General features: G+C 33.2%; 2 protein-coding genes across 3 annotated transcripts; one reads left to right on the plus strand and one right to left on the minus strand.

Annotated features, from left to right (window-relative positions):
- The first annotated feature begins 933 nt into the window (after positions 1-933).
- On the plus strand, positions 934-5,219 carry LOC123894533 (transcription factor MYB65-like). 2 transcript variants are annotated; one of them, XM_045944554.1, is made up of 5 exons: positions 934-1,161; positions 1,354-1,445; positions 2,082-2,455; positions 3,274-4,264; positions 4,546-5,219. In XM_045944554.1, the coding sequence occupies exons 3-5, from the start codon at positions 2,096-2,098 to the stop codon at positions 4,848-4,850; spliced, it is 1,656 nt and encodes a 551-aa protein (XP_045800510.1). In that variant the 5' UTR covers positions 934-1,161; positions 1,354-1,445; positions 2,082-2,095; the 3' UTR covers positions 4,851-5,219. The 2 variants fall into 2 exon arrangements, with proteins under 2 accessions (XP_045800510.1, XP_045800512.1); XM_045944556.1 differs by having other exon boundaries at positions 1,008-1,161; positions 1,909-4,264.
- Positions 5,220-5,453: 234 nt separating this feature from the next.
- LOC123894534 (proline-rich receptor-like protein kinase PERK3) lies at positions 5,454-10,630 on the minus strand. Its single transcript, XM_045944557.1, has 9 exons — positions 10,455-10,630; positions 10,202-10,317; positions 9,603-9,697; positions 9,281-9,429; positions 8,194-8,793; positions 7,747-7,895; positions 7,225-7,440; positions 6,496-6,645; positions 5,454-5,915 (listed from the first exon to the last, which is right to left on the minus strand). Exons 1-9 carry the CDS (start codon positions 10,621-10,623, stop codon positions 5,655-5,657), a joined length of 1,905 nt encoding a protein of 634 aa, XP_045800513.1. The 5' UTR covers positions 10,624-10,630; the 3' UTR covers positions 5,454-5,654.
- Positions 10,631-11,643: the final 1,013 nt, after the last annotated feature.

Raw genomic sequence — 11,643 nt, forward strand, 5'->3', positions numbered from 1 at the left:
TTAAACGGACCCTAAATTATTTTAAAAACCAAAAGTGACACTTTTTAGATTTTTTTTTTTATAAATATGACAATTGTCATCAAACAAAAAGGCTAATATTAACTGTATTAACATTTTTTTTGTATAAAGTGACACTTTTTGTTTTTTTAAAAAAAAAAATAAATTGGATACTTCTTCAATACATTTTTTTTTGGGGTAAGTTCTTCAATACATATTAACTGTATTAACATTTCAGTAACTATTAAATAAAATTCAAAAGTTATTGTTAAGAGTTTGACATCGATTGAGAGATGACCTGACTAAGTGTTTATATAATAGAGGCAATTCTCACCTTATAAGCCGATTTTGTAAAGATGAATTATGCCCAATATTCATTTCTAAGATGACATCAGAGCCTCTCCACGATCCGTTGGGCCACCTGTTATCAGGTTTCCGCTATCGGGCCACCCACCAAGCCCAATAGTGCTGGGCGTGAGGGGAGGGGTTGTTAAGAGTCTCACATCGGTTGAGGGATGATTTGACTAAGTGTTTATATACTAGAGACAATCCTCACCTTATAAGCCAATTTTATAAGGATGAATTAGGTCCAATACTCATTTCTAAGAGTTATTTTGACGTACTATACTTGAGAAAATTTACTACAAATATATTTTTTTATACATACTACAATATACTACTCCGGCTTTAATTATAATCAAATTCTACTCTACCAATGTATCTAGACTTACTTAAGGCCAAATATATTGATTTTCTAATGAATCTAAAAAGTATAATTTGCTTATAATTAAGGCAGGAGGAAATATCCTTTTAACATGTTTTAGAATGATTTGATCAGAAAAATAGATTTTTAGAATGATTTGGTCAAAATAATAGATTTTAGATGAATGTTAGAATCCATTCCACATTAATAGCATGTGTATGTAAAATGAATTTAGAGTACACAAAAACACAAGATTGAAAAACCAAAGTGAAAGGTGTTTTATGTGTGTTGGTAGAGTACTATTACTACTACTACTACTTCATTTCAATTCCATTTCTCTCTCCTCTCTTCATTTCTCATAAATCATAATCATTTCTTTTCTTCTTTTTCTTTTTCTTCACACACGAACAACCAAAACCCTCTCTCTCTCGTCAAAGTGTTGCTCTGAATTTTCTTCTAAGGTTTGTGACTCAATTCAATCTTCTTCTTTCTTCTGATTCATTCCATTTCTGAATTTTTACACTTACTAAATTAGGGTTATTACTACTCCATGGAAATGCTTCGTTCTTTCTGCTTTTGATTTTCATTATCTAACCTAATTTTGCTAATAATAACACTTCAAACTCATTTATCATCTTTTATTTTGATTTTAGGAACAAGATTTTCACTCTTTCTTAGCTCAATTCAGCTTTGGATTTCAAACGAGGTGGTTTTTGGATTTTAGTGTGATCTCGTGCTAATTCAGGTATCGTTTTCTAGTGTTTATTGTTTATCATTCTTGTTTTCATTGAAATTTTGGATTTATTCACATTAATATAGTTAATTAATTACTAATCATTATTGATATTGTTCGTGTTAAATGTTAGTATTGATTTTGTAGTGTAATAAATGTGTGCTGTGTTTCAATGATTGGATTTAGGGATGTGTTTGGTTAGCTGAAAAATAATTGAAATCTGTGTTATTATGTGTTTGGGAAATCTTGCTTTCCTAGTCCAGAACAGAGCATCGTGAATTGCCGAATATTAGTATAATTTTGCTCAATTAGAAACTTTTTCCATTGAAATTTATGCCTATTGTTTTACCTTTTGTTTATTATCTTTGTAAAAGGATGGATGGAGCTGGTTGGTTAATATGGTGCTTTTGATTATTTTGTTTCCACTTAAGTGCTTTGGAAATTGTGTTTTACTTTTTGAGGCGTTTTCGCGCAGGTCGTCATTTATTATCGTTCTTTTTCTCTGTGAAAATGAAATATCTGAAAGTAAAGGAGTAAACTCAATTTTTGTGGCTGTGAATCGATATTTAGAACTTTTTCTGGTTTTATCTGTGTTTTCTTTTTTATATTTTAAGGATTTTGAATGTGGTTGTGATATGCTTTGGGCAGAAACCATATAATATATGATGAGGCGGATGAAAAAGGAGATTGAGGATGAGATGTTCCACGATGGTGAGACTGAGTTACAGTTGTATGATGAGGGTTATGATGGAAGTGCCTGTGGAGTTGTTCTGAAGAAAGGGCCATGGACATCTGCTGAAGATGATATTTTGGTCAATTATGTCAAGAAGAATGGAGAGGGGAACTGGAATGCTGTTCATAAGCATACAGGCCTGCTACGTTGCGGAAAAAGTTGTCGATTGCGGTGGGCTAATCACCTAAGGCCAAATTTAAAGAAAGGGACATTTACTGCAGCAGAGGAGCAGTTGATTTGTGAGCTTCATGCAAAAATGGGAAACAAATGGGCACGCATGGCAAGCTTTGTAAGCATATTGTGTATTGTTTATCTTTGCTTTACATATTCTGTTGCAATATTTTTTTCTTCTTCAGGTTTTTATGAAATCTTTGAATTCTATTCATTTTCCATCACTGATGTCATTGTTACGTCTTCCTTGAATATTGTTACATCTAATAACTTTTTTAACTTCTCTAAAATATGGAGCAAGCTAGTTGGATTTGTGCATTTAATAAAGAAGAATTTTAATTAAATACTGTGTATCGTCACCAATAAATATTAAATACTGTGTATGGCTTGGGATATCCTAGTAGGCGATAAGATGACGTTGAGATTCACACTAACAAACGTGGTGGAATACAGTTCACTTGTCTTTTGTTCGTCTCCTAATGCATAACGTCACCCATTACGTAGAAATATTTAATTCTGCATTAAATTTTCTGTCAACTTTTACGGAATGAAGAGCTTTACAACATTCAATTTTCTGTGTTTGCAAATGATTTATTTAATTATTTTGGCTTGGACATTGTGACTGAGAACTCCAGTTGCAGATTACGTTAGTTGTAAAGTTATACAGTAAATAAGGAAACTCATACCTTTCTTGTATTTATTAACTCTTTTTTTTAAAAAAATAAATTTGTGAGGGGTTTAACTTATTCGGGCAACTTGCCAAAATTTACAAGTAAATGTCTTGGTACTTTGGATTAAATCGTTTCAGGAATGGTGATCATGCACTCCACAGGATTTTATAATTGTGGCAATCAGTATTTTCTTCAATTTTTGATTTCCAATATTTTGTGCTTATTTTCTTTATCCATTATAGTGGTTTATTTCCTTGGCTCGCAGTTGCCTGGTCGTACAGATAATGAGATAAAGAACTATTGGAACACTCGGATCAAGAGGCGTCACCGAGCTGGCTTGCCACTTTATCCCCCTGAAGTATGGCAACAGGTTCTTCATGGGCAAAGCACTGGTGGAATTAGCAGAATTAACGGTCGCAATAAAGTGCATCCTGATTTCTTGCAGAAAAAGTATTTTGATAAACATGATGCAATATTTGACTCTCTGAAGGATAACCACGGAATCTTACCTTATGTGCCTGAGCTTCCTGATATTTCTGCTTATGGCAATATGCTAAATGGTTTTGATTCTTCTCAGTATTGTAGTTTTGTGCCATCGACATCATCTAACCACAAACGTTTTCAAGAGTCAACAATGCCATTTCTTGATTTCAGTTATATTGACAGAAATGGTTTTTATCCATTTGATCATGTTCAGGATGATACTTTTGATAAGTTGACACAATCATTTGGGGTGCAATCACCCCTTGATCCTGGTCCCTCCTTACACAGCTCAATGTGTTACAGCCATTCAATTATGAATGACAATTCCTCTACTTCCAAGCCTTTCGAGGCTGCGAAATTGGAGCTCCCTTCACTCCAAAATTCAGAAATTGATTTAGGTAGCTGGGTTACATCTCCCCCGCCTCCTTTACTTGAGTCAATTGATGATTTCATTCAGTCTCCTGCACCAATTAGTACACTGGAGTCAGATTGTTCTTCTCCACAAAATAGCGGCCTTCTGCAATCTGTACTTTATCAACGGAAGACTCCAAGCAGTTCAAAAAACCAATATTATGACAATAGTTCAAATTCATCTACTGCAACTCCCGGTGAAAAAGAAGACAGCTCTGCTTTGAACATGTATGAGACAGAATGGGAAGACTATGCTGACCCTGTATCTCCATTTGGCGCGTCTTCTATATTGAACGAGTGCCCTGCTGTTAGTGCCAACAGAGATTCACTAGATGAACAGCCACCTGTTCATAACATTAATGGTTAGTGCCTTTCAGTCTGTGATATGATGGATGATCATTGAAAATGTTCACACACTCGTACACTTGTTTGTATGTCTAGCACAATCTGAAAACCATTCATTATCTTGTGATTTCCTGTTCCATTGTGTAGTTGGATGTTTAATCAAGTGCCAAAGTTCAAAATAATTTTGGAAATGTTCTATAGAGAAAGGCTTGATTAAACTTTTTTTTTTAATTCACAAAGCATATAAGTCTTCATGCACACCATAAAAATATTTGTTAATTCTTTATTTCACGTGCAGGCAACATTGTAAAATTAGAGTATGTTGACCAGGTTTGGACCCCTGACAGTGAAAATCAAATCACGTCTCTGTTGAACTTTAGTCAGCCCGATTTCTTGCTTGGTTCTGATTGGTATGAGCATTACTCTGGGCATGACAAGAACCAATCCATCACTGATGCTACATCGATGTTTTTCGAAGATCAATTAGCCGCCAACTATAAACATACGCCTGCTGGAACTTCTAACCCAAGTCAGGTATGGGAGTTTGGTTCTCTTGCATGGAACAACATGCCTGCTGTCTATCAAATATCTGATCTTGGTTAAGAAAACACCTGAGATGTGTGATTTGAAACTTCTGTACTAATTACGTTCATGTTGGTTTTTAACATGGTCGTCAGGTGTTAATATCTCCTAGGCCGGTAGAGATTTTATATGGGTGTGATTTTTTTGTACTGATACATTGGTTAGACTTTTGCTGTCACGTCACGTGTCTTTGTAATTTTGTGTGTTTCATGACTGTATACCTCCATGAATCTCTTGCCGACAAGTCCTTTTGCAGACTTGCGATTGATTTGTGTAGGACATCATTGCATTTACGGATTGAGAATGGCTTGTAATATTTTGCTTGTTTTCGTTTGACCTGATATTTTGTAGTTGATATGATTAGGGCTAAGAAATTCTTGATATGTCTGACCTTTTCTTAAGTTTCATTAATTTTTTTTAGAACTTGTTGTGTTGAAAGACAATTTTTATATTTTCAAGAAATAGAATACTCATTTTTTAATAGATTGTTTGTATATTTGGTTTATTAACAAGTGCCCAAAGGGGTTCATAAGACATAGTTTAGCTAACTCATAGTGTCGATATTGTTAGACTGAACATCTTTATCTGGGTTCGAACCAAATGAATAGTAAATTGCACCACTTAGAAGAGCCAAATAAAGAAAACTATGCTTACAACAAAGTTTGATGTAATTATCTATTCTAATATTAGAAACATTTTTATTTATGTGAAGTGAAGGAACATACAAAATAGAAGCAACATTATTTAAATAACCTAGAATTAGAAAAAGGAGATAATAATGGTTTAACATATAGTAACCCAGTTGGATAAGACCCATTGATTCATTCAGCCTTGTGAATATACATACTTGTGCCTTGTTGTACTCCATGAAGTACTTCCTAAAGGAGGAGATGGTGGAGGTCGTAAATTAATTGCGTTACATCCTACACAGACGATTCCATCTTCTTCTTCTAATTCTGGAGAGACATCTTCTGATAAAAGAGATTCTGACATGTCATAGGATGAATCTGACCGTGCTGGTGAACAGTCTCTTAGTACCATGCTACATGTGTTGCCTTCTACTATATGAGTTAATGCACTAACCACCTGCAGTTTCACATGTGTGTGTCAAGTTTTTTTAAAATAAATTTAATTTTTGAATGAATTTTCTTACAAAGTACTGGTACCAGTATCCAACTAAGCCCGGGTGAATCAAATAATTTTGACAAATAATTTTTAATAGAAGAGAGAATTGTTTTTTATGATGTTTATGTTTTTTCAATTATAATTTATACATTTCTTAAAAATCTCTACAAAGTTCTCCAAATTATTTATGTTAAAATCACTTTTATTTTAAGCTATACGACCCATAATCTAAAAGAAAGAAATGTCACCTTTTGTATTCTAGGTCAATATTTTTCTTTTCATTTGTGCTGACTGTTGACCAGTCATGATATTTGGGAGTACTTTTGGAAGGTTATTTACAACTTACTAGTATTTGAATTTAGTAGAACTTATAAAAACGACTTATGGGATCAAGTTTCCCATAAGTTGTTTTCAACTTATGTTAGCAACCTTAATATTGTTGGAATTTTAATATCGGACTAATTGAAGTAGTGTTTGAACGTTGAGAGGTCTAAAATGAGTAATTTTTTTTAGAAAAAAGTTCAATGATAAATAGACTTACTGTATCCATTGATAATCGCTTTCGAGGATCCCTAGTGAGACATTTTTCTGCTAGACGAATCATCCAAAAAAGCTGATGACAATCATAGGTATCCATCATCCTTTCATCAATTAGATCTGGATAGTTCCTTTCCTTCAGTAGTGGCCTAGCCTGAAATTAATCAAGAGCTCAAAAATTGAAAGAAACATGCAAATTTTAATGAATTAAAAATAGGGTTATGTTAACTTGTGCCCTAAGGGCACATGTTAAGCTACCTAAAAATAGAAATATAGCATTTAATGATAGAAAATATTTAATGTTTAGAGAATTGAATACACCACAAGTTCAATAAATGTTTTCCACATTTATCTCCTTAACATGTGCCCTTAAGGGCACAAGTTAACATTCTCCTTAAAAATATGGAAATTAAACAGCAATGAATTTAATGTGGCACTTTTTCGATATGTAGTGCCAACACATCAGATTGATGAAGACATGTTTGATATCCGACACAATACTGATACATGTGATTACATTCAATCACTTTTATTTTCTTAGATTATTACTGGTATCTACGTGCCAATATCAGACACCTGTCATGTGTGCGTTGTGCCTATGTCCGTGCTTCAACATCATGCTGAATGTATGTATCAATTAAAACAAACTCATGTTATTTTGATTGAGAGTAATGGAACACAAAATGCATGCTATGCTCATTCAATAAAAATGTTGTTTCATAAAGATTGTTACCCATCCCACAAGACTTTTGTTTCCAATCCTTTTGTCTGTTGTCCTCATTCCTGTTATTAACTGAAGAAGCACTACTCCAAAAGAATACACATCTGACTTAGTTGATACTTTACCAGATTCTGCATATTCTGGTGCCATATACCCTAATGTTCCAACAACATCTGTTGAGTACACTGAGTCCATTTGTTCAGTTCTAGCCAGTCCAAAATCTCCCAGCTGATAAATAAATAGAAAAAAAAATATTGTTACTAAACATTCCCGTTCAAATAATATTGTAGATTCACATTTCATTTTAATTCAAGAGCTTAGTGTAACCAACAATTTATCAAGCTTATACTAGATACTACTCACTCCCCGTCTCAAAAAGAATGTCGTTTAAGATTTTTACACACATATTAAGAAATGTGACTATGTTGTCAACAAACATAATATACTTTTACATTTTCAAGTTCAATTACTAGTTTCTAAATCTGTGTACTGCATTTTTATTCAAAAAATAAATAAACTTGTGCACTGCATTACCATTGCTTCATAATCATGTGTAACAAGAATGTTACTTGGTCTCACATCTCTGTGTATTATATTATTCTCATGCAAATACAACAAGCCTTTTGCAGCTCCAATAGCCACTTTGATCCTGGCTGGCCAATTAAGAGGTTTTCTAGAATGTTCTGCATGATTTTAGAATGTAGAAAGAGTTAGTATACCCTAAATGTAATAATCATCAAATTTAACTCTTATACACCGTCAGCGTAAAAAAGTTTTACAAATACATCCAATGTCATATGTTACGTTATTTCACATTGTTATATGTGTTCCTAAATCATCTCGGTGAGATATCTACTCGGTGAGATATGATTGAATGCATGTGTAAAACTTTCTAACACTGACGGTGCATAACGATTAAACTCATAATCATATTAGGAGATTCATTTCATGACACAAATTTTAAGTTAATTTCTCTCTTACGCGATAAATGCTGATCAAGTGAGCCATCGCAAACAAATTCATATACAAGAAATCTGTTATTTCCCTCAGAACAAGATCCTAACAACATGACCACATTTTCATGTATTGCTTTGCTTAGTGCATTAACTTCAGATTTGAATTCCTTCTCTCCTTGAAGACTTGCAAACTTATGTTTCTTAACCGCAATCTTTAGTCCGTGTAGCTTTCCACAATAAACAGAACCAAATCCACCTTCCGATAAATAATTCTTCGGCGAAAAACCATGCGTTGCTTCATGCAGCTCGACATATGTGTATTCTTTCATCAATTCAAATTTTGGCCTTTTGTTCTCACACACTGAACAAACAGAATTTTTGAATTTTTCAACTATATGATATGATTCATGGTTGCTAATATGTCCAATTTTTGTCTCATTGTGATACATTTCAGGAGCACTAGGTAATAGGCAATAACCTCTTGCCATATCTAGATCTCTATCTTCAGGAGTTTGTTTTATTTGACAATGAATTTGATGACAAACTATCTTTGTAAGATTACAGCTCGATTTCGAGCGGAAAACGGCGTTTGTCATGCTCCATAAACTTGGTGAGGATTCAGAACCTGCTTCATGATTTTTAATCACATTGGTTATACTCGAAGAAATTAAAATTGTACAAAGATTTCATTTATATATAATGCATTTGATAAAACTACCGATAACAATGTTATTCTCGAAGATGGTTCGGCAGAATCATGATATGATATCGCTCTAAACCATTGCCACAAAATGCAGCTAGTTAAAATATATTGACGGCTTAAATATGGTTTTAGTCTCTGCTGCAGTGTCTTCCAGTTTAAGTCCTTCAATTTTTTGTGAGCTTTTGATATTTAAAGATTAAAAACTTAACGGTTCGACCCCCCGTAACTGCAATCGGGAGGGGGCTGGAACCACTTGATGTTAGAACTGACCCCCGAACCAGATTAGGTGGTGAAAATCAAAAAACATAGATTAAAAACTAAGCAAAAATCTCGGAGGGACTAAAATCAAAAGACACTATAATTTGGAAATGATGAATATGAAGATAAATATATTGGTTAGTTTTCTTACATTTTTCAAAAGTTTCATTGTCATATCCTCTAAAAGAAATCATTGTTTTCCATGGCCCTTTCAAGTGCTTAATGGAGTTATCACGTTTGATTATAAGCAAAGCACAAGAGAGACTCTGCATGAAATCCTTCTTATATTTCTTCATGTCTCTGCATGTCATACATAAAATCTCCACAATTCATTAAGATATAAAAGTCAAAATATGTTCATAAGTTTAAGCATTTTCATTATTCTTGTTTTTATAAGGTTGAAAATCATTAAATTAAATATACTTGAAATTTAAAATTATCATTGAAAATAAATGTTTGAATGAATGGAGTACCTATCAAGTATAACTGATGTTGCTTTCAAACGAATGGCAGCATCTATAGCAAGCTCTGGTAATTTTCCTGGAAGAACTTCTATCAAGAACTGAATCTGAGTAATTTCATTCATGAAAAGGATTCCATTAGACAATTTATCATAATCTAAACAACCACAACAAATGAATGATAGAATTTATACTCCGCTTTTGCTACAAAACATACGACAACCATCAAGCCTTACCCCGCGAGGTATGGCCGACTACATAAATCAGATGGATTCGGACCGATCCAGATCATGTGCAGTAAAAAATTATGTGATTTCACCGAGAAATCTATTTTGGCCATTGTTGATATCAAACGACTTATATTACATATCCGCTAAATCAATTTTAAACAATATCGACCATTTATTTAAATGTGTGACGGTCAAGATTAATAACTGCGTGATACAATTACTGCTTTCTAATCCAAATCAACCAACATCGTAATGCTCTATCATATATCATGATGTCTAATAAATTTACTATGACATATTTTTGAAGTCACATATTCTTCAATCTATAAACATAAATCTAAAAGAAAAAATGATAGATCATCTCATCTAGCTGCATCAAACCTTGTGTGTTTGACACTTATCAATAATTTTCTTGATGCATGCATTATTATACATCTTTTCTTTCTTCTTGGCAACCTCTTCATAAACAATATTTTGATCACTACCAAATATTGCCCCTGAAGAAATTTTGAAAGAAAAAAAAAAGTTACAAAATTTACAATAACTCAACCTCAACTACATATTTTGGTATGAAATAGCTCAACACAAAAATGAAATATAAAAAAAGGAAAAATACTAAGATATGGAGACTCACGAAATTTGGCACTAGTTGGACTTTTTACATGGTGAAGAATTGAAACAAGTGTAAGGCTATCTCCATGCTCAAGTGAAAAGCCATTAATGGCCCATTTAAGAGCTCTTGCACTGAAGTCTCTAGATGCATGGTGGATCACAACAACCCTTTGTGATTCATCAGACATCATCAACTATTATTGCTTTAATGTTTTTGTTTGTTTCTTTCTCTATTTTGTGTAACTTGATGTCTTTGATTGGTTTATATTTATGAAAGTTGGGTGAAGGTATATTTAGTCGGGGACTAATCCCTTGAGAATCTGAAATCTATTTAAAGAGGGAATTCTCTCCTTAGAGATTCTCTTCAACACGATTCTCTCAGAGGATATCTTTCAGTGGAACTTGGGATCATGGTTTTAAATTGTGGTCCGCATTCGTAATTGCGGCTCCAGTGTTGTTGATGTGGCAGCCTCCGCAACTGCATCACACTTCAATTGCAATGTGATTTACATTCACGCGTATGACCACATTGTAACCGCACCAGGAGACGCATAAGAAGATTTCGGCCATTTTCGTTCAAATTTTTTCACCACAAAATAAAATGTATAAATCTTAATTTGCGTCAAATCTAATAAAAGATCATATTTTTAACAAGTATTTACGAAATAAACTGAGAAATTACAATGGTGGTTAAATAGTATAGTAATATATTGGTGTCATTTTATATAGTTTTTGAAAATTCAAAATAATTTTACGCCGCAACAGTCGCATTGCTTGTCATAGCAATTACAATGACCACAATTATAAAGACAACAATTACTACCACATCTGTTGTGACCTCAACCTCAATTTAAAACCATGATCAGGATTAATCCCTCAAAGTATTCAAGTCCATTTAAAGATATAACATATCTAAACAAATGTTGTTTCATACGCACCTCAAACCTAAACCTCTAACCAATATGTCTAAAGGACTCTAATTATCTATCTATTATGGCACACTATATGTTAGTTGGGATTCTATCAAAAAAATTAGAGGAATTAAAAAAAGTTTGCAAAATCCAAAGGCGAGGGACAGCTATGTGAAGATTCACATAATAAATTCCAGAATAAGATATGTATAAAACAAGGGACAAAAATATGGATTAAGGAAAGGAATCTATTATTATTATTATTAGGCTTAAATGCAGTTTTGCCCCCCCTGTTTTGAT

The sequence above is a fragment of the Trifolium pratense genome, linkage group LG7, assembly GCF_020283565.1.
Source record: "Trifolium pratense cultivar HEN17-A07 linkage group LG7, ARS_RC_1.1, whole genome shotgun sequence".
NCBI lineage: Eukaryota > Viridiplantae > Streptophyta > Magnoliopsida > Fabales > Fabaceae > Trifolium > Trifolium pratense.